At 46.4% G+C, this 23183-nt stretch overlaps 1 protein-coding gene across 3 annotated transcripts in view; it reads left to right on the top strand.

The window, feature by feature from the left end:
- LOC110530656 (ephrin type-A receptor 3) overlaps positions 1-23183 on the top strand; it is a 200992-nt gene that overhangs the window by 147606 nt on the left and 30203 nt on the right. For 2 of the 3 annotated variants that reach the window (XM_036986284.2, XM_036986283.2), the window contains exons 11-13: positions 20432-20499; positions 21289-21414; positions 22184-22369. In XM_036986284.2, the coding sequence (XP_036842179.2) occupies positions 20432-20499; positions 21289-21414; positions 22184-22369 (380 nt within the window). Of the gene's footprint in view, positions 1-6177; positions 7573-20431; positions 20500-21288; positions 21415-22183; positions 22370-23183 lie in introns of those variants that run through there. The other variant, XM_036986291.2, reaches the window with a different exon arrangement.

Below are 23183 nucleotides of genomic sequence, written 5' to 3' on the forward strand. Positions count from 1 at the left end.
ACACAAGGCAAAAGCAACACTGGAGTTGCTTACCAAGAAGACAGTTTTGACATAAATCTTCTTGAAAATCTATGGCAAGACTTACAAGTTGCTGTCTAGCCATGATCACCAACATCTTGACAGAGCTTGAAGAACTTTGAAAAGAATAATGTGCAAATGTTGCACAATCCAGGTGGGCAAAGCTCTTATAGAAATACCCTAGAAGACTCCCAGCTGTAATTTATGCCAAAGGTGTTTCTAACATGTATTATAAACCGGGTAGTTTGGATACTGGATGCTGATTGGCTAAAACAGCTGTGTGTATGTGAGACCGTATACCATGACCATGACGTTTCGCGTTTTCACCTTGATATCATTTCTCCTTTTCACATCAATAAAGTCACTACATCAACAATAGTTCGACATGCCCATGTAGAAAAGAGGAGTTTAGATGAATTTGAGTGAAACTGAAATGAAAAGAACATCGTGAAACAAACAAATTGGGGACTTACCTGCTCCACTGACTGGTGTGCAGAAGAAGGGGAACATTGTGAGTTTGGGAATACAACAAAAACGGAGCCATTCTATGGGACTTTTATGGTGCAGTGAGAGACATGAATGGTGAATAATATGCTGGAGCTGGTTTGAACCGACATATCAACGACCCCCCTCTCAGTCTGGCAGGGAGTATACAGAAGGACACCGAATTCACAACGAGCAGCAATGCGTCTGTTGGCGTAATTAGAAAGTTTAGGGGCGTGACAAAGATGCCCGCCAGTGAATGGATATGTGGTATGTAACTGATAGCTAGCTAGTTAAATCATTCTAATGTACTCTGACAATATAACCAGTCGTTTAGTAGGCTAACTATTGGATAACTTTATTTTGGCTTATATGTTTCAGGTACACAAAAGAGCCGATGGGAGTGAGCTCCCTCTCAACAATGCTGCCAAAGTCCTGCAAAATAGCTGTCTAGTTGCAGATTTACACAAACCACTGCCTCCGAACCACCATGATCCAACTTTATTCCCAATTTGTAACAATAAAATTTGAAGAAATCCAAGGGGTCTGAATACTTTTGCAAGGCACTGTATTGGACAGTTGATTGATATGTGTGTGTGTTCTTTGCTCTTAGTTTGAAGGATATTTCCATATTTACACCCATTACTCTCCGCTTTTTTAAACTTTCCCGCTCTTTGAAGCTCTATAGCTATTTTATTTTATTTTCTTTCAAAGCGGAAGCTTTTGTCGTCTGATCACTCCCTCTCTCTCCTCTTCTCTTTTCTCTCTCCCATTTTCCTCTTGGCAGCTTTCCTAAAGACAGTCTTTCAGAGTACTTCTCTCTCCTGTAGTGTGCGTGATTTTCCCAGTGTGTCGATCACACAGACAAGAGAACCTGAGTCAGCCATTAAAGCTACCATTCAAAACCCTGTAGTAGATAGTCCTGCAGCTACTGTGCCCCGCTCGCCACTCTCTCTCGCTCTCTCTCTCTCTCTCTCTCTCTCTCTCTATATATATACAGTCTCTCTCTCTCTCTCTCTCTCTCTCTCTCTCTCTCTCTCTCTCTCTCTCTCTCTCTCTCTCTCTCTCTCTCTCTCTCTCTCTGTCTCTCTCTCTCTCTCTCTCTCTCTCTCTCTCTCTCCTCTCTCTCTCTCTCTCTCTCTCTCTCTCTCTCTCTCTCTCTCTATCTCTCTCTCTCTCTCTCTCTCTCTCTCTCTCTCTCTCTCTCTCTCTCTCTCTCTCTCTCTCTCTCTCTCTCTCTATCTCTTCTCTCTCTCTTCTCTCTCTCTCTCTCTCCTCTCTCTCTCTCTCTCTCTCTCTCTCTCTCTCTCTCTCTCTCTCTCTCTCTCTCTCTCTCTCTCTCTCTCTCTCTCTCTCTCTCTCTCTCTCTCTCTCTCTCTCTCTCTCTCTCTCTCTCTCTCTCTCTCTCTCTCTCTCTCTCTCTCTCTCTCTCTCTCTCTCTCTCTCTCTCTCTCTCTCTCTCTCTCTCTCTCTCTCTCTCTCTCTCTCTCTCTCTCTCTCTCTCTCTCTCTCTCTCTCTCTCTCTCTCTCTCTCTCTCTCTCTCTCTCTCTCTCTCTCTCTTCTCTCTCTCTCTCTCTCTCTCTCTCTCTCTGTCTCTCTCTCTCTCTCTCTCCCTTGCTGCCTGCCTTTATTGTACAATTGTTTTCTCTCACCATTGGTGTCCTTCATTCTCTTTGTTATCTCTCTCCCTACCTCTCCCTCCTTCATCTGAATGCTTGTGAGTTAGTATGCAGTGTCGGACCCCCGCCGTGTCACTTCCAGCCTGTCAGCAAAGCCTCTATTCGCTTCCAGCCACTCACACTACACAGAGATCTGAAGATAGGGCCCAAGAAGACAGGGATAGACAGAGAGAGAGATAGACACCACAGCAGCAAGATGTGTGAACTTTTGCCTCAAGGGAAACCAGTGGACACAAACACCATTGTAAATACAACCTATATTTATCTGTTTATTTATTTTCCCTTTCATACTTCAACTATTTCCACATTGTTACAACACTGTACATAAGCAATAATAACATTTTAATTGTTTATATTCCTTTAAAAAATTGTGAGTGTAATGTTTACTGTTAATTTTTTATTGTTTATTTCCCTTGTTTATGTCCTGTCTATTTCAATTGGCAAAGTAAACATATGTTTCCCATGTCAATAAAGCCATTTTAATTGAATTGAATTGAATTGATAGAGAGAGAATGAGAGAGCGAGAGAGACCGAGAGAGTGAGAGAGAGCGAGAGAATGAGAGAGAGGGAGGAAGAGAGAGAGAGAGACGGTAGAGGGGGTTGGGATAAGAGAGGAGACAACAAGCGAGAGAGAGTTAGGGAAAGAGGAGAAGACAAAGAAAATGTAGCATGGGCTATGTAGCGACAGAGGGAGAGAACAAAAAATAAATATAGAGGCGGCAGAGAGAAAGAAGTACAGAGAGAGAGAGAAATGGGGGGGTGGAGAAGATAATATATGGATGGAGTTCTATGAAGGTGGAACGTAGCTAGCCGAATGAAAAATGGGTCTCGAGTGACAGAGTATTATATTAAAAAGTTAATTGATATGCAAATGAAGAGCGTGTGTCTTTTGGAGGACAGGAATATCCTGTTGTCCTCAGTGGACTGGAACAGAGGAGGGAGAAGTTTATGTGTGTGTGCGTGTTTGAGAGAGAGAGACTTACTTACTTACTGACTTTATAGTCCCCATGGGGACACTTTGTTGCAGTGTCATGTACACGTTTCAAGTGGCGTTTAAATACAAAACAAAATTGACAATACAACTTTGAGTGACAAAGAGACAGAGAGAGGCCTGTGCGTGAGAGAAACTGAGGTGTGCGAGAGATTGCTCTCGAGACTATTCAGGTATTTTGAGTTTTTTATAAAACCTTCTCTATACTAGCTTATTGTGAACTTCCCTTTATGTTTTGTTGCTATGTAACTTGGGGGCCATAAAGTCACTCTGGGACCAAAGCAATGCTGTGCGTGCATGCGTGTGATTTTAGAGGTGTCTTTCAGCGGTAATGAATCATGACACTTAGATCTGTAGAGGCAAAATGAGGCACACAATTAACATGGAAATGTGCACCCCTCTTAGAGACCCCCATTTACACACACACACACACACACACACACACACATGCGCACACCTGAAGTGAATGGGGAAGTGTTTCATCAGTGGGTGGTTTTGTCCCTTGCGGCAGTTGCACTGGAGTGTTTGTGTATTCCTGATGTCTTGATTTCATTTTTTTGATTATTTGTGTACTGACATTTTACTGCACTGTTAGGAGCTAGTAACACAAGCATTTTGCTGCACCCTCTATTACATCTGCTAAACTGTATACTGTGATCTTTGATTTGATTTTATGTGGTTCATCATATCTAAGCCAATATGACACCAATGTCGATGAAAGTTCGCAAATCACCTTGATTGGAGGTACGCAACACACTCCGTGCCTCACATCATGAGGTGTCCGGCTGTTACTGATAACCACATACCAGATTTGTAACAGAATCTTTAGCATTAGGAAAACATCTCATTTCTTGCCTGGACCTTGCTCGACATCCATAAAGTGACCATTAGAATTGCCACCTTTCCAGCTGAATATGTTTGTAGGGGCAACAGTGTCTCTCTCACACACACACACATACAATCGGAATCAAATCAAAGTTTATTGCAGTTTGTAGGGGAACCAACAATGTGCTACCTTTTTGTAGCATTTCTGACAATACTAATATATTTTTCAGCCAAAGCTCAGAGTTCTAACACCGAGTCGAGCAACTTGGTTGCTCAGCAGCATTACAGCTGCACCAGGCTGCCAGTCATAAGAAGTGGATGAGAACAAACCTAGGCTACTGTAGAAACTAGCTATATTGTGGTATTCAATCTGAGGTTAATCATTAAATGCAAGCAGATACTGTATTTTGATTAGCTAGGTAGCTAGCTAGCTAATGTTAACTAACGTTAGCTTGCTTGTCCAAAGTCCAGCAACTAGCTTCTGTAGCTAGCTAATACCAGTTAGCTAGCTAACGAAAATGCAAAAGAAAGGTAGCTAGCTATATTTGGTTATAGAATGTTTTTACACAAATTACTTCAGCCATTAGCTAGCTAGCTAGTGCCGGACAACAGCAGCTGACCTCGACCCAGAAGCTAGCTAATGTTAGCTCACATCCGAATGCAGTCCTACATTTTTCAACAAATCATAGCTAGCTAGCTGCATCAATTCAAAACTAGCCTTAGCCAAGTTGCCAACAACCGGCTGTCTGGTTTTCAGGGATACAGCTATTTTCAACCTAGCTTCCTCTTCAGCTGAAAACCGGATGTGGGAACTCTGCTCAAGGGTTTCTTTTATGCTTGCTATTTTAGGTTAGTGCAAAACTAACACCAAACTTTGGGCAAATTGTCACGCTGTTATCTTACAATGTATGCAATGGGATTTTGCAAAACTAGCTAGTTACTCCATAGTCCAAGCTACGGTAAGAGCTAGCCACATTTCAGCGTCAGACAGGACACAACTCAAACTGTAGCTGAGAAATCAAATTGCTAGCAAATATTACATATAAACAGTTCCTTGGTAGTCCACTGACTGCCTGGTGCAAATGCATGCTTGCTAGCATCAGGAGAGAAAAAAATTCTAACATCCATAATACATTACTTACCTGTCTTCTTGACATTTTAATCAAAATGTTTGCTGATCAACAGTGCCAAACCAACAACTTTTCCATTTAACCATCTTGATTGTATCTACAGCTACGATCTGGATGCTGGACTAGTCTTTGTGTTGGATATTTGTCACCAACTCTGCCGTGCACGGCCATTCCGGTGGCGCAGCTCTAGGGGTGGGGGAGGGAGCTAATGCCCCCCTTAACCCGGATTGTATAAATGTATAGGAAGCATAGCTCAAAAGTCAATGTTTTAAAACCGTTTTCTTTCAATGGGATTTTAGTCATATTTTACAACGTAAGACTGTTGCAATCAATTGAGCTATTCGCCTTCTGAAAATTTCAGAGAATTACTTTTCACTATCCATTGTAAGTTCTATGCATACTTTAATAGTACGTCCAAAATGTATTTGAGCTATTAGAGGGCAACAGCCAACAGTCCAGGGTTTAACCAGCAACCCTTGCAGTTATGCAAGCACACTACCTGTGCCATTAAGGCTCAGACCTTTTGGCAGAGACTGAATTAAAGTTTACAATAGCACTGCCAATGAAAGACCTTTGGTTGCAAAAACATTTCTCTAGCTTTGCCTGTGGAAATGTTGTTTAATGCACCTTTAACAGAAAATCCCCTTTCCAGTGTAAAAAACATCATGAAGGAAATTCAAATGAGCACCACCATGCCTACTCCACCCATGTTCTACCAAGGTTTTTCAGCACACAGCTTTGACCTACTAAAGAAGCTATGTTGGTCTATGTACTTCAAACAATGTGTATGCAGGTTGCTTAGGATAGTGTGTTTTTCTCCCTGCCTCTCCCTCTCTCACCCCAGTCCCAGACATAGACAGTATCCCCTAAAGGGCCCATTTTAGGCTGAGTTATTCCACCTGTTCAACTGTGTAAAAACACAGGGATTAGGCACTGAACTACTGTCATATTAACTGAGGCTAACAAGACCTCATTCCTCCTCATCACCTCTAATTCCTCTCCTCTTTTTCCCTCTCACTCATTTTACTCTCCCTTTACTCCTTTTCCCAGGTCCAGAATCAATTCAAGGAAGCGTACATACAGTATTATACAGAGCCATGAGTTCATGGAACTCCCTTCCATCTTATATAGAGCAAGTGAACAGCAAGCCTGGTTTAAAAATACAAATAAAGCAACACCTCACGGCATAACGCCTCTCCCCATGTGACCTACTTGTTGTGTGTATGTACTGACGTGACCTACTGGTTGTGTATATGTACTGACATGTGACCTACTTGTTGTGTATATGTACTGACATGTGACCTACTTGTTGTGTGTACGTTCTGACATGTGACCTACTGGTTGTGTATATGTACTGACATGGGACCTACTTGTTGTGTGTATGTACTGACATGTGACCTACTTGTTGTGTATATGTACTGACATGTGACCTACTTGTTGTGTATGTACTGGTTGTGTATGTAAAATACAAATAAAGCAACCCCTCACGGCATAACGCCTCTCCCCATGTGACCTACTTGTTGTGTATATGTACTGACATGTGACCTACTGGTTGTGTTTATGTACTGACATGTGACCTACTTGTGTATATGTACTGACATGTGACCTACTTGTTGTGTGTATGTACTGACATGTGACCTACTTGTTGTGTATATGTACTGACATGTGACCTACTGGTTGTGTATACTGTATGTACTGACATGTGACCTACTGGTTGTGTGTATGTACTGACATGTGACCTACTGGTTGTGTTTATGTACTGACATGTGACCTACTTGTGTATATGTACTGACATGTGACCTACTTGTTGTGTGTATGTACTGACATGTGACCTACTTGTTGTGTATATGTACTGACATGTGACCTACTGGTTGTGTATACTGTATGTACTGACATGTGACCTACTTGTTGTGTGTATGTACTGACATGTGACCTACTGGTTGTTTATATGTACTGACATGTGACCTACTTGTGTATATGTACTGACATGTGACCTACTGGTTATGTGTATGTACTGATGTGTGACCTACTGGTTGTGTGTATGTACTGACATGTGAACTACTTGTTGTGTATATGTACTGACATGTGACCTACTTGTTGTGTGTATGTACTGACATGTGACCTACTGGTTGTGTATATGTACTGACATGTGACCTACTGGTTGTGTGTATGTACTGACATGTGACCTACTTGTTATGTGTATGTACTGACATGTGACCTACTGGTTGTGTGTATGTACTGACATGTGACCTACTTGTTGTGTGTATATACTGACATGTGACCTACTGGTTGTGTTTATGTACTGACGTATGTGTAACTGTTAAATGTAAATTGTAATGTCTTTGATCTGTAATGTATTTTTCGTTGTGTCTCGGACCCCAGTAAGAATAGCTGTTGCCATTGGCGTCGGCTAATGGGGATCCTAATAAATCAAATCAAATCAAATTCCCTAGTAGCCTTATCCCTTTCCCCTGTTTCGCTGGTAGACAGGTTCTTTCTCTCCCCATCTATAGCTGGTGCTTGTCCTATCCCTCTCCCCATCTATAGCTGGTGCTTGTCCTATCCCTCTCCCCATCTATAACAGGTGCTTGTCCTATCCCTCTCCCCTTCTATAGCTGGTGCTTGTCCTATCCCTCTCCCCATCTATAACAGGTGCTTGTCCTATCCCTCTCCCCTTCTATAGCTGGTGCTTGTCCTATCCCTTTCCCCATCTATAGCAGGTGCTTGTCCTATCCCTCTCCCCATCTATAGCTGGTGCTTGTCCTATCCCTCTCCCCATCTATAGCAGGTGCATGTCCTATCTCTCCCTCCATCTATAGCAGGTGCTTGTCCTATCCCTCCCTCCATCTATAGCAGGTGCTTGTCCTATCCCTCCCTCCATCTCTAGCAGGTGCTTGTCCTATCCCTCTCCCCATCTATAGCAGGTGCTTGTCCTATCCCTTTCCCCATCTATAGCAGGTGCTTGTCCTTTCTCTCCCCCCATCTATAGCAGGTGCTTGTCCTATCCCTTTCCCCATCAATAGCATGTGATTGTCCTATCTCTCCCTCCATCTATAGCATGTTCTTGTCCTATCCCTCCCTACATCTATGGCAGGTGCTTTTCCTATCCCTCCATCTATAGCAGGTGCTTGTCCTATCTCTCCCTCCATCTTTAGCAGGTGCTTGTCCTATCTCTCTCCCCATCTATAGCAGGTGCTTGTCCTATCCCTCTCCCCATCTATAGCTGGTGCTTGTCCTATCCCTCTCCCCATCTATAGCAGGTGCTTGTCCTATCCCTTTCCCCATCTATAGCAGGTGCTTGTCCTATCCCTTTCCCCATCTATAGCAGGTGATTGTTCTATCCATCTCCCCATCTATAGCAGGTGATTGTCCTATCCCTCTCCCCATCTATAGCAGGTGCTTGTCCTATCTCTCTCCCCTTCTATAGCTGGTGCTTGTCCTATCCCTCTCCCCATCTATAACAGGTGCTTGTCCTATCCCTCTCCCCTTCTATAGCTGGTGCTTGTCCTATCCCTTTCCCCATCTATAGCAGGTGCTTGTCCTATCCCTCTCCCCATCTATAGCTGGTGCTTGTCCTATCCCTCTCCCCATCTATAGCAGGTGCATGTCCTATCTCTCCCTCCATCTATAGCAGGTGCTTGTCCTATCCCTCCCTCCATCTATAGCAGGTGCTTGTCCTATCCCTCCCTCCATCTCTAGCAGGTGCTTGTCCTATCCCTCTCCCCATCTATAGCAGGTGCTTGTCCTATCCCTTTCCCCATCTATAGCAGGTGCTTGTCCTTTCTCTCCCCCCATCTATAGCAGGTGCTTGTCCTATCCCTTTCCCCATCAATAGCATGTGATTGTCCTATCTCTCCCTCCATCTATAGCATGTTCTTGTCCTATCCCTCCCTACATCTATGGCAGGTGCTTTTCCTATCCCTCCATCTATAGCAGGTGCTTGTCCTATCTCTCCCTCCATCTTTAGCAGGTGCTTGTCCTATCTCTCTCCCCATCTATAGCAGGTGCTTGTCCTATCCCTCTCCCCATCTATAGCTGGTGCTTGTCCTATCCCTCTCCCCATCTATAGCAGGTGCTTGTCCTATCCCTTTCCCCATCTATAGCAGGTGCTTGTCCTATCCCTTTCCCCATCTATAGCAGGTGATTGTTCTATCCATCTCCCCATCTATAGCAGGTGATTGTCCTATCCCTCTCCCCATCTATAGCAGGTGCTTGTCCTATCTCTCTCCCCATCTATAGCAGGTGCTTGTTCTATCCCTCTTTCCATCTATAGCAGGTCCTTGTCCTATCCCTCTCCCCATCTATAGAAGGTGCTTGTCCTATCTATCTCCCCATCTATAGAAGGTGCTTGTCCTATCTCTCCCTCCATCTATAGCAGGTGCCTGTCCTATCCCTCTCCCCATCTATAGAAGGTGCTTGTCCTATCTCTCCCTCCATCTATAGCAGGTGCTTGTCCTCTCCCTCCCTCCATCTATAGCAGGCGCTTGTCCTATCACTCCCTCCATCTCTAGCAGGTGCTTGTCCTATCCCTCCCTCCATCTATAGCAGGTGCTTGTTCTATCCCTCTCCCCATCTATAGCTTGTGCTTGTCCTATCAAACTCCCCATCTATAGCAGGTGCTTGTCATATCCCTCTCCCCATCTATAGCAGGTGCTTGTCCTATCCTTCTCCCCATCTATAGCGGGTGCTTGTCCTATCCCTCTCCCCTTCTATAGCTGGTGCTTGTCCTATCCCTCTCCCCATCTATAACAGGTGCTTGTCCTATCCCTCTCCCCTTCTATAGCTGGTGCTTGTCCTATCCCTTTCCCCATCTATAGCAGGTGCTTGTCCTATCCCTCTCACCATCTATAGCTGGTGCTTGTCCTATCCCTCTCCCCATCTATAGCAGGTGCTTGTCCTATCTCTCCCTCCATCTATAGCAGGTGCTTGTCCTATCCCTCCCTCCATCTATAGCAGGCGCTTGTCCTATCCCTCCCTCCATCTCTAGCAGGTGCTTGTCCTATCCCTCTCCCCATCTATAGCAGGTTCTTGTCCTATCCCTTTCCCCATCTATAGCAGGTGCTTGTCCTTTCTCTCCCCCCATCTATAGCAGGTGCTTGTCCTATCCCTTTCCCCATCAATAGCATGTGATTGTCGTATCTCTCCTTCCATCTATAGCATGTTCTTGTCCTATCCCTCCCAACATCTATGGCAGGTGCTTTTCCTATCCCTCCATCTATAGCAGGTGCTTGTCCTATCTCTACCTCCATCTTTAGCAGGTGCTTGTCCTATCTCTCTCCCCATCTATAGCAGGTGCTTGTCCTATCCCTCTCCCCATCTATAGCTGGTGCTTGTCCTATCCCTCTCCCCATCTATAGCAGGTGCTTGTCCTATCCCTTTCCCCATCTATAGCAGGTGCTTGTACTATCCCTTTCCCCATCTATAGCAGGTGATTGTTCTATCCATCTCCCCATATATAGCTGGTGATTGTCCTATCCCTCTCCCCATCTATAGCAGGTGCTTGTCCTATCTCTCTCCCCATCTATAGCAGGTGCTTGTTCTATCCCTCTTTCCATCTATAGCAGGTGCTTGTCCTATCCCTCTCCCCATCTATAGAAGGTGCTTGACCTATCTCTCCCTCCATCTATAGCAGGTGCTTGTCCTATCCCTCCCTCCATCTATAGCAGGTGCTTGTTCTATCCCTCTCCCCATCTATAGCAGGTGCTTGTCCTATCCCTCTCCCCATCTATAGCAGGTGCTTGTCCTATCTCTCTCCCCATCTATAGCGGGTGCTTGTCCTATCCCTCTCCCCATCTATAGCTGGTGCTTGTCCTATCCCTCTCCCCATCTATAGCAGGTGCTTGTTCTATCCCTCTCCCCATTTTTTCCTGGTGCTTGTCCTATCCCTCTCCCCATCTATAGCAGGTGCTTGTTCTATCCCTCTCCCCATTTTTTCCTGGTGCTTGTCCTATCCCTCTCCCCATCTATAGCAGGTGCTTGTCCAATCCCTTTCCCCATCTATAGCAGGTGCTTGTCCTATCCCTCTCCCCATCTATAGCTGGTGCTTGTCCTATCCCTCTCCCCATCTATAGCAGGTGCTTGTTCTATCCCTCTCCCCATTTTTTCCTGGTGCTTGTCCTATCCCTCTCCCCATCTATAGCAGGTGCTTGTCCAATCACTTTCCCCATCTATAGCAGGTGCTTGTCCTATCCCTCTCTCCATCTATAGCTGGTGCTTGTCCTATCCCTCTCCCCATCTATAGCTGGTGCTTGTCCTATCCCTCTCCCCATCTATAGCAGGTGCTTGTCCAATCCCTTTCCCCATCTATAGCAGGTGCTTGTCCTATCCCTCTCTCCCCATCTATAGCAGGTGCTTGTTCTATCCCTGTTTCCATCTATAGCAGGTCCTTGTCCTATCCCTCTCCCCATCTATAGCAGGTGCTTGTCCTATCTCTCCCTCCATCTATAGCAGGTGCTTGTCCTCGCCCTCCCTCCATCTATAGCAGGCACTTGTCCTATCACTCCCTCCATCTCTAGCAGGTGCTTGTCCTATCTCTCTCCCCATCTATAGCAGGTGCTTGTCCTATCCCTCTCCCCATCTATAGCTGGTGCTTGTCCTATCCCTCTCCCCATCTATAGCAGGTGCTTGTCCTATCCCTTTCCCCATCTATAGCAGGTGCTTGTACTATCCCTTTCCCCATCTATAGCAGGTGATTGTTCTATCCATCTCCCCATATATAGCTGGTGATTGTCCTATCCCTCTCCCCATCTATAGCAGGTGCTTGTCCTATCTCTCTCCCCATCTATAGCAGGTGCTTGTTCTATCCCTCTTTCCATCTATAGCAGGTGCTTGTCCTATCCCTCTCCCCATCTATAGAAGGTGCTTGTCCTATCTCTCTCCCCATCTATAGCAGGTGCTTGTTCTATCCCTCTTTCCATCTATAGCAGGTGCTTGTCCTATCCCTCTCCCCATCTATAGAAGGTGCTTGACCTATCTCTCCCTCCATCTATAGCAGGTGCTTGTCCTATCCCTTCCTCCATCTATAGCAGGTGCTTGTTCTATCCCTCTCCCCATCTATAGCAGGTGCTTGTCCTATCCCTCTCCCCATCTATAGCAGGTGCTTGTCCTATCTCTCTCCCCATCTATAGCGGGTGCTTGTCCTATCCCTCTCCCCATCTATAGCTGGTGCTTGTCCTATCCCTCTCCCCATCTATAGCAGGTGCTTGTTCTATCCCTCTCCCCATTTTTTCCTGGTGCTTGTCCTATCCCTCTCCCCATCTATAGCAGGTGCTTGTTCTATCCCTCTCCCCATTTTTTCCTGGTGCTTGTCCTATCCCTCTCCCCATCTATAGCAGGTGCTTGTCCTATCCCTCTCCCCATCTATAGCAGGTGCTTGTTCTATCCCTCTCCCCATTTTTTCCTGGTGCTTGTCCTATCCCTCTCCCCATCTATAGCAGGTGCTTGTCCAATCACTTTCCCCATCTATAGCAGGTGCTTGTCCTATCCCTCTCTCCATCTATAGCTGGTGCTTGTCCTATCCCTCTCCCCATCTATAGCTGGTGCTTGTCCTATCCCTCTCCCCATCTATAGCAGGTGCTTGTCCAATCCCTTTCTGCATCTATAGCAGGTGCTTGTCCTATCCCTCTCTCCCCATCTATAGCAGGTGCTTGTTCTATCCCTGTTTCCATCTATAGCAGGTGCTTGTCCTATCCCTCTCCCCATCTATAGCAGGTGCTTGTCCTATCTCTCCCTCCATCTATAGCAGGTGCTTGTCCTCGCCCTCCCTCCATCTATAGCAGGCACTTGTCCTATCACTCCCTCCATCTCTAGCAGGTGCTTGTCCTATCTCTCTCCCCATCTATAGCAGGTGCTTGTCCTATCCCTCTCCCCATCTATAGCAGGTGCTTGTCCTATCCTTCTCCCCATCTATAGCTGGTGCTTGTCCTATCCCTCTCCCCATCTATAGCTGGTGCTTGTCCTATCCCTCTCCCCATCTATAGCAGGTGCTTGTTCTATCCCTCTCCCCATTTTTTCCTGGTGCTTGTCCTATCCCTCTCCCCATCTATAGCAGGTGCTTGTCCTATCCCTCTCCCCATCTATAGCATGTGCTTGTCCAATCCCTTTCCCCATCTATAGCAGGTGCTTGTCCTATCCCTCTCCCCATCTATAGCAGGTGCTTGTCCTATCCCTCTTTCCATCTATAGCAGGTCCTTGTCCTATCCCTCTCCCCATCTATAGCAGGTGCTTGTCCTATATCTCCCCCCCTCTATAGCAGGTGATTTTCCTTTCTCTCCCCCCATCTATAGCAGATTGTTTTTCTATCCCTCTCACCATCTATAGCTGGTGCTTGTCCTTTCCCTCTCCCCATCTATAGCAGGTGCTTGTCCTATCCCTCTCCCCATCTATAGCAGGTGCTTGTCCTTTCTCTCCCCCATCTATAGCAGATGCTTGTTCTATCCCTCTCCCCATCTATAGCAGGTGCTTGTTCTATCCCTCTTTCCATCTATAGCAGGTCCTTGTCCTATCCCTCTCCCCATCTATAGAAGGTGCTTGTCCTATCTATCTCCCCATCTATAGAAGGTGCTTGTCCTATCTCTCCCTCCATCTATAGCAGGTGCCTGTCCTATCCCTCTCCCCATCTATAGAAGGTGCTTGTCCTATCTCTCCCTCCATCTATAGCAGGTGCTTGTCCTCTCCCTCCCTCCATCTATAGCAGGCGCTTGTCCTATCACTCCCTCCATCTCTAGCAGGTGCTTGTCCTATCCCTCCCTCCATCTATAGCAGGTGCTTGTTCTATCCCTCTCCCCATCTATAGCTTGTGCTTGTCCTATCAAACTCCCCATCTATAGCAGGTGCTTGTCATATCCCTCTCCCCATCTATAGCAGGTGCTTGTCCTATCCTTCTCCCCATCTATAGCGGGTGCTTGTCCTATCCCTCTCCCCTTCTATAGCTGGTGCTTGTCCTATCCCTCTCCCCATCTATAACAGGTGCTTGTCCTATCCCTCTCCCCTTCTATAGCTGGTGCTTGTCCTATCCCTTTCCCCATCTATAGCAGGTGCTTGTCCTATCCCTCTCACCATCTATAGCTGGTGCTTGTCCTATCCCTCTCCCCATCTATAGCAGGTGCTTGTCCTATCTCTCCCTCCATCTATAGCAGGTGCTTGTCCTATCCCTCCCGCCATCTATAGCAGGCGCTTGTCCTATCCCTCCCTCCATCTCTAGCAGGTGCTTGTCCTATCCCTCTCCCCATCTATAGCAGGTTCTTGTCCTATCCCTTTCCCCATCTATAGCAGGTGCTTGTCCTTTCTCTCCCCCCATCTATAGCAGGTGCTTGTCCTATCCCTTTCCCCATCAATAGCATGTGATTGTCGTATCTCTCCTTCCATCTATAGCATGTTCTTGTCCTATCCCTCCCAACATCTATGGCAGGTGCTTTTCCTATCCCTCCATCTATAGCAGGTGCTTGTCCTATCTCTACCTCCATCTTTAGCAGGTGCTTGTCCTATCTCTCTCCCCATCTATAGCAGGTGCTTGTCCTATCCCTCTCCCCATCTATAGCTGGTGCTTGTCCTATCCCTCTCCCCATCTATAGCAGGTGCTTGTCCTATCCCTTTCCCCATCTATAGCAGGTGCTTGTACTATCCCTTTCCCCATCTATAGCAGGTGATTGTTCTATCCATCTCCCCATATATAGCTGGTGATTGTCCTATCCCTCTCCCCATCTATAGCAGGTGCTTGTCCTATCTCTCTCCCCATCTATAGCAGGTGCTTGTTCTATCCCTCTTTCCATCTATAGCAGGTGCTTGTCCTATCCCTCTCCCCATCTATAGAAGGTGCTTGACCTATCTCTCCCTCCATCTATAGCAGGTGCTTGTCCTATCCCTCCCTCCATCTATAGCAGGTGCTTGTTCTATCCCTCTCCCCATCTATAGCAGGTGCTTGTCCTATCCCTCTCCCCATCTATAGCAGGTGCTTGTCCTATCTCTCTCCCCATCTATAGCGGGTGCTTGTCCTATCCCTCTCCCCATCTATAGCTGGTGCTTGTCCTATCCCTCTCCCCATCTATAGCAGGTGCTTGTTCTATCCCTCTCCCCATTTTTTCCTGGTGCTTGTCCTATCCCTCTCCCCATCTATAGCAGGTGCTTGTTCTATCCCTCTCCCCATTTTTTCCTGGTGCTTGTCCTATCCCTCTCCCCATCTATAGCAGGTGCTTGTCCAATCCCTTTCCCCATCTATAGCAGGTGCTTGTCCTATCCCTCTCCCCATCTATAGCTGGTGCTTGTCCTATCCCTCTCCCCATCTATAGCAGGTGCTTGTTCTATCCCTCTCCCCATTTTTTCCTGGTGCTTGTCCTATCCCTCTCCCCATCTATAGCAGGTGCTTGTCCAATCACTTTCCCCATCTATAGCAGGTGCTTGTCCTATCCCTCTCTCCATCTATAGCTGGTGCTTGTCCTATCCCTCTCCCCATCTATAGCTGGTGCTTGTCCTATCCCTCTCCCCATCTATAGCAGGTGCTTGTCCAATCCCTTTCCCCATCTATAGCAGGTGCTTGTCCTATCCCTCTCTCCCCATCTATAGCAGGTGCTTGTTCTATCCCTGTTTCCATCTATAGCAGGTCCTTGTCCTATCCCTCTCCCCATCTATAGCAGGTGCTTGTCCTATCTCTCCCTCCATCTATAGCAGGTGCTTGTCCTCGCCCTCCCTCCATCTATAGCAGGCACTTGTCCTATCACTCCCTCCATCTCTAGCAGGTGCTTGTCCTATCTCTCTCCCCATCTATAGCAGGTGCTTGTCCTATCCCTCTCCCCATCTATAGCTGGTGCTTGTCCTATCCCTCTCCCCATCTATAGCAGGTGCTTGTCCTATCCCTTTCCCCATCTATAGCAGGTGCTTGTACTATCCCTTTCCCCATCTATAGCAGGTGATTGTTCTATCCATCTCCCCATATATAGCTGGTGATTGTCCTATCCCTCTCCCCATCTATAGCAGGTGCTTGTCCTATCTCTCTCCCCATCTATAGCAGGTGCTTGTTCTATCCCTCTTTCCATCTATAGCAGGTGCTTGTCCTATCCCTCTCCCCATCTATAGAAGGTGCTTGTCCTATCTCTCTCCCCATCTATAGCAGGTGCTTGTTCTATCCCTCTTTCCATCTATAGCAGGTGCTTGTCCTATCCCTCTCCCCATCTATAGAAGGTGCTTGACCTATCTCTCCCTCCATCTATAGCAGGTGCTTGTCCTATCCCTCCCTCCATCTATAGCAGGTGCTTGTTCTATCCCTCTCCCCATCTATAGCAGGTGCTTGTCCTATCCCTCTCCCCATCTATAGCAGGTGCTTGTCCTATCTCTCTCCCCATCTATAGCGGGTGCTTGTCCTATCCCTCTCCCCATCTATAGCTGGTGCTTGTCCTATCCCTCTCCCCATCTATAGCAGGTGCTTGTTCTATCCCTCTCCCCATTTTTTCCTGGTGCTTGTCCTATCCCTCTCCCCATCTATAGCAGGTGCTTGTTCTATCCCTCTCCCCATTTTTTCCTGGTGCTTGTCCTATCCCTCTCCCCATCTATAGCAGGTGCTTGTCCAATCCCTTTCCCCATCTATAGCAGGTGCTTGTCCTATCCCTCTCCCCATCTATAGCTGGTGCTTGTCCTATCCCTCTCCCCATCTATAGCAGGTGCTTGTTCTATCCCTCTCCCCATTTTTTCCTGGTGCTTGTCCTATCCCTCTCCCCATCTATAGCAGGTGCTTGTCCAATCACTTTCCCCATCTATAGCAGGTGCTTGTCCTATCCCTCTCTCCATCTATAGCTGGTGCTTGTCCTATCCCTCTCCCCATCTATAGCTGGTGCTTGTCCTATCCCTCTCCCCATCTATAGCAGGTGCTTGTCCAATCCCTTTCTGCATCTATAGCAGGTGCTTGTCCTATCCCTCTCTCCCCATCTATAGCAGGTGCTTGTTCTATCCCTGTTTCCATCTATAGCAGGTCCTTGTCCTATCCCTCTCCCCATCTATAGCAGGTGCTTGTCCTATCTCTCCCTCCATCTATAGCAGGTGCTTGTCCTCGCCCTCCCTCCATCTATAGCAGGCACTTGTCCTATCACTCCCTCCATCTCTAGCAGGTGCTTGTCCTATCTCTCTCCCCATCTATAGCAGGTGCTTGTCCTATCCCTCTCCCCATCTATAGCAGGTGCTTGTCCTATCCTTCTCCCCATCTATAGCTGGTGCTTGTCCTATCCCTCTCCCCATCTATAGCTGGTGCTTGTCCTATCCCTCTCCCCATCTATAGCAGGTGCTTGTTCTATCCCTCTCCCCATTTTTTCCTGGTGCTTGTCCTATCCCTCTCCCCATCTATAGCAGGTGCTTGTCCTATCCCTCTCCCCATCTATAGCATGTGCTTGTCCAATCCCTTTCCCCATCTATAGCAGGTGCTTGTCCTATCCCTCTCCCCATCTATAGCAGGTGCTTGTCCTATCCCTCTTTCCATCTATAGCAGGTCCTTGTCCTATCCCTCTCCCCATCTATAGCAGGTGCTTGTCCTATATCTCCCCCCCTCTATAGCAGGTGCTTTTCCTTTCTCTCCCCCCATCTATAGCAGATTGTTTTTCTATCCCTCTCACCATCTATAGCTGGTGCTTGTCCTTTCCCTCTCCCCATCTATAGCAGGTGCTTGTCCTATCCCTCTCCCCATCTATAGCAGGTGCTTGTCCTTTCTCTCCCCCATCTATAGCAGATGCTTGTTCTATCCCTCTCCCCATCTATAGCTGGTGCTTGTCCGATCCCTCTACCCATCTATAACAGTCGCTTGTCCTATCCATCTCCCCATCTATAGCAGGTGCTTGTCCTATCCCTTTCCCCATCAATAGCATGTGATTTTCCTATCTCTCCCTCCATCTATAGTCTGTGCTTGTCCTATCCCTCCCTACATCTATGGCAGGTGCTTTTTCTATCCCTCCATCTATAGCAGGTGCTAGTCCTATCTCTCTCCCCATCTATAGCAGGGTCTTGTCCTATCCCTCTCCCCATCTATAGCAGGTGCTTGTCCTATCTCTCTCCCCATCTATAGCGGGTGCTTGTCCTATCCCTCTCCCCATCTATAGCTGGTGCTTGTCCTATCCCTCTCCCCATCTATAGCAGGTGCTTGTTCTATCCCTCTCCCCATTTTTTCCTGGTGCTTGTCCTATCCCTCTCCCCATCTATAGCAGGTGCTTGTCCTATCCCTCTCCCCATCTATAGCATGTGCTTGTCCTATCCCTTTCCCCATCTATAGCAGGTGCTTGTCCTATCCCTTTCCCCATCTATAGCAGGTGCTTGTCCTATCCCTCTCCCCATCTATATCAAGTGCTTGTCCTATCCCTCTCCCCATCTATATCAAGTGCTTGTCCTTTCCCTCTCCCCATCTATAGCAGGTGCTTGTCCTTGCCCTCTCCCCATCTATAGCAGGTGTTTGTCCTATCCCTTTCCCCATCTATAGCAGGTGCTTGTTCTATCCATCTCCCCATCTTTAGCAGGTGCTTGTCCTATCCCTCCATCCATCTATAGCAGGTACTTGTCCTATCCCTCCCCCCTCTATAGCAGGTGTTTGTCCTATCCCTCCCTCCATCTATATCAGGTGCTTGTCCTATCCCTTTCCCCATCTGTAGCAGTTGCTTGTCCTATCCCTCTCCCCATCTATAGCAGGTGCTTATCCTACCCCTCTCCCCATCTATAGCAGGTGCTTGTCCTATCCCTCTCCCCATCTATAGCAGGTGCTTGTCCTATCCCTCTCCCCATCTTTAGCAGGTGCTTGTCCTATCCCTCTCCCCATCTATAGCAGGTCCTTGTCCTTTCCCTCTCCCCATCTATAGCAGGTGCTTATCCTACCCCTCTCCCCATCTATAGCAGGTGCTTGTCCTATCCCTCTCCCCATCTTTAGCAGGTGCTTGTCCTATCCCTCTCCCCATCTATAGCAGATGCTTGTCCTATCCCTCTCCCCATCTATAGCAGGTGCTTGTCCTATCCCTCTCCCCATCTATATCAAGTGCTTGTCCTATCCCTCTCCCCATCTATATCAAGTGCTTGTCCTATCCCTCTCCCCATCTATAGTTTGTGTCAAAATGTAAAAGAGGTTGATCACAGCTCTTGGAACTGATTCCAAACCAATTATAATCAGAATGTCTTTCAGATGTACTGGGCCCTGCTTAGGATGTAAAAGATGGAGGGGCTTTCTTTTTTAGAAAAACGTCCCTTCGTAAGTCTTCATAATGAGAAGAGATGATAGGAGAGAGGGGAGGACTGGAGAGGGGGAATGAAGAGACAGCAAGTGAAGAGAGAAGAGGAAACGGTTTGAAGGAAAAGAGCAGAGGAAATGAAAGGAAAAGATCATAGAGGAGTGCAAAGAAGAAGGGAGAAGAATAGCCAAGAAATAAATCATTTATGTGCTGTTTTAGTACCTGACAATGTGAAAATTGATTTTACGCTTTTATGTATTGGGCTAAAACCTTCATGCTGTATTTAAGTGAGCGTTAAATGTAATGGTGTTTTGTGTGAATTGGCTTATTAAATTAGCTGTTTTCCTACTGAAGTTTTACAGCGCGGAGAAAAGTTCATATTAACCCCTCTGCCCCCGACCCAACCACGACCCCGACCCCGACCCCAACCCCGACCCAACCTCTCACAAAGAGTGGCGCTTTTTAAACAGAGCAAGTCTAACACTTCCTCACAGCTGGGCTGATCAATCGATTGATGGTTGTTATTGATTGCTGGATTGATCGGCTCTGCAGTGTGTGTGTGTATGTGTGTACGTGGTACCCCATGGAGGTTTACGCAGAGACATTTAATGACCACAAGGGTTGATAGAAGAGTTAAAGAGGTGGTATGTAGGAATACATGGTAATGCATGGACCTCTAATTAAAGGGGATGACTACAGCCTGGAGGGTGCCAACACACACACACACAGAGACACTTAAGAAACGTAGGCTATTTCACACACCAGGAAAAGGCTCAGAATCGGGGGAATCAGAGAAAGAGAGAAGGGGGGGAGAGAGAGAAGGACTACTACTCTCACAGCCCCAGGCTCCTGCATAGAGACCAGAGAGAGAGGGGAGGAGAGGGGGGAGAAAAATAGGAGAATATTCCTAGACTTTCAAATGCCCTCAGCTGTTCAATGTGTACCATGTTTCTTACACTGAAATTAAAAGTTGGTGTGCATACGCACTCACACAACACACAACACACACACAAAACACACAACACAAAGTACACACACTAGACACACAACTCTCACACCCGCACAAGCACACACACACAAACCATGATGTCATTAACCAGTTGGTGTGTTTTGTTCCTCAGACACTGTGGGTACATCAAAGCCAAGCAGGACCCTGACGAAGAGAAGCTGCAGTTTCAACATGGAAGAGGTACACAGTACGCACACACACACACACACACACACACGCACACACACACACGCACACACACACACACAACACACTCTCAAATATACAGTAGAGGAAGGATATCTCTTTCAGAGGCAGCCAAAGAAGCATTTCTTCAGAGTCGTGTGAAACCTTCCATAATGGGTTGTTTATGATATTTTTATGAAGAAGCTGTTTGTGTTTGCTGAATGCCCCGCATGTTTACTTTGCCAAGCATCACATATACACACACACACACACACACACACAAACAGAGTACACTCTTTCGATGTGTCACATGTTATTGTTACATTTACATAAACAGAAAGGGATTCAGACGATTGCAATCCATCAAACAGGAAGATACCTTTTTCTCTGTACGTGGGAAAATCAGGATAAATAAACTCTGCCTCAGCTCTAACATTCAAAACATTTGCTAGACCACATAGAAGCATTTTACATTCTCAGAGAATCACTGTCACCGTCATAAGATGCTGAAGTTTACTTCAACTCAAACAACTAAATAACTTGTACAATTCTTTTCTGAGAAGCAACTATACAACAAGTGTTGTGAGTAGTAAACAAAAACAATTCTGAGAGGCAATGTAGTGTGATATTGAACTCTCAAGGATTCGGCAGCCATTTCCGTACCTTTAATTACGTTGGAGTTGAACGCATTTGTGTGTTGTACTGCTTTCTTTGTGTGTTGTACCGCTTTCTACAGGAAAGTTATTGAGATCTATCTCCCTCTTTGTTTTTGTCTCTGTCGCTGTCTCTCTTTTTTGTCTCCAGTCAAACTTCCTGGCAGTAAGATATATATCCATCCACACACCTATGAGGATCCTAACCAGGCGGTCAGAGACTTTGCCAAAGAGATTGATGCTTCCAGCATCAGTATAGAGAGAGTCATCGGAGCGGGTGAGTGATCCCTGAGTGGCCCTTACCTAGATCCTTGTGGGACACCAATGGTGCAGTCAAGAGCAGTCTGATTATTAATCAGTCACGCAGACACTTTGAAATGGGCATTTTACATTCAATGTGTATGTGTAATGTGGGAGAGTTTGAGGAGTTGAGTGTGATTACTAATGCTGTATACACTAAGTATACCAAACATTAGGAACACCTTCTTAATATTGAGTTGCACCCCTTTTGCCCCCAGAACAGACTCAATTCATTGGGGCATGGACTCTACAAGGTGTCAAAAGAATTCCACAGGGATGCTGGCCCATGTTGACTCCAATGGTATCCATAGTTGTGTCAAGTTGGCTGGAAGTGCTTTGGGTGGTGAACCATTCTTGATACACACAGGAAACTGTTGACTGTGAAAAACCCAGCAGCGTTGCAGTTCTTGACATAACATGGTGCACCTGGCACCTAATACCATACCCCGTTCAAAGGCACTTGCACAATCCTTGTCTCAATTTTCTCAAAGCTTAAAAATCCTTATTTATACTGTCACCTCCCCTTCCTCTACACTGATTGAAGTGGCTTTAACAAGTGACATCAATAAGGGATCATATCTTTCACCTGGATTCACCTGGTGTTTTGTTCACTCAGTGTATGTGTGTATTGAAAATGAGTTTTGGGAGCTGTGTAGTTATTTATACTGTGGGTATCTGTGTGTGTTGTAGGTGAGTTTGGGGAGGTGTGTAGTTATTGATATTGTGTTTATCTATGTGCGTTGTAGGTGAGTTTGGGGAGGTGTGTAGTGGTTGTCTTCGACTCCAGGGGAAGAGGGAGATCTACGTGGCCATAAAGAGTCTGAAGGCAGGATACGCTGACAAACAGAGGCGGGACTTCCTCTCTGAGGCCAGCATCATGGGACAGTTCGACCACCCAAACATCATCAGACTGGAGGGTGTGGTCACACGATGTGAGTGATTGACAGCTACTTTGACTAATCTAAGCAGAGATTGTCCATCACCACACAGTATTTCACCTATTCCTTTAGATATGGCTATTGTTTGCTTTGGATCATGTATTGTGTGTGCATGTATGTGTGTAACGTACCTATGTGTGAGAGAGACAGCTGTGCTCTTAATGAGAATCAGACCTGACCCTCGACCAGGTAGAGGCTCCAGTTACCATGGCAGCCCATGCTGTTGATGTGTCTGTTTGTGTGTGCGTATACGTGTAGGTACAAGGGGCACATGTTTACTAGTGCTTGTTATTACATTAGAGAAAGAGTGTTTGGATGTGATAGGTGATTTAGAAAAGACAGAACACACAGAGACACAGACACAACCTTCCTGACAGATCACTATCACCATCACTGTCACTCCATCCGCTCTCTCTCTCTCTCTCTCTCTCTCTCTCTCTCTCTATCTCTCTCTCTCTCCCTCTCTCTCTCTCTCTCCCTCTATCCCTCGCGCCCTCTCGCTCTCTCTCTATTTCTCTCTCTCAAAACACGCTTGTATCATTTCCAAACACTTAGCTCAGCACAGTATTTATATACAATGCATCACTTACTTGGCTTAATGGTGTATCTTCTGTCTGCACTGACATTCTAAGCCTGTAGGACGGTAACTTATCAATATATATATATGAATGTCACTAAATATAAATGCCTATATAAATGCCCACCCTCTCCACCATGTCTCCACCATGTCTACAACCCAGTCTCCCCCATGTCTCCCCCATGTCTACAACCCAGTCTCCCCCATGTCTACAACCCAGTCTCCCCCCAG

The sequence above is a fragment of the Oncorhynchus mykiss genome, chromosome 8, assembly GCF_057628025.1.
Source record: "Oncorhynchus mykiss isolate SJ-2025 chromosome 8, ASM5762802v1, whole genome shotgun sequence".
NCBI classification, from domain to species: Eukaryota; Metazoa; Chordata; class Actinopteri; order Salmoniformes; family Salmonidae; genus Oncorhynchus; species Oncorhynchus mykiss.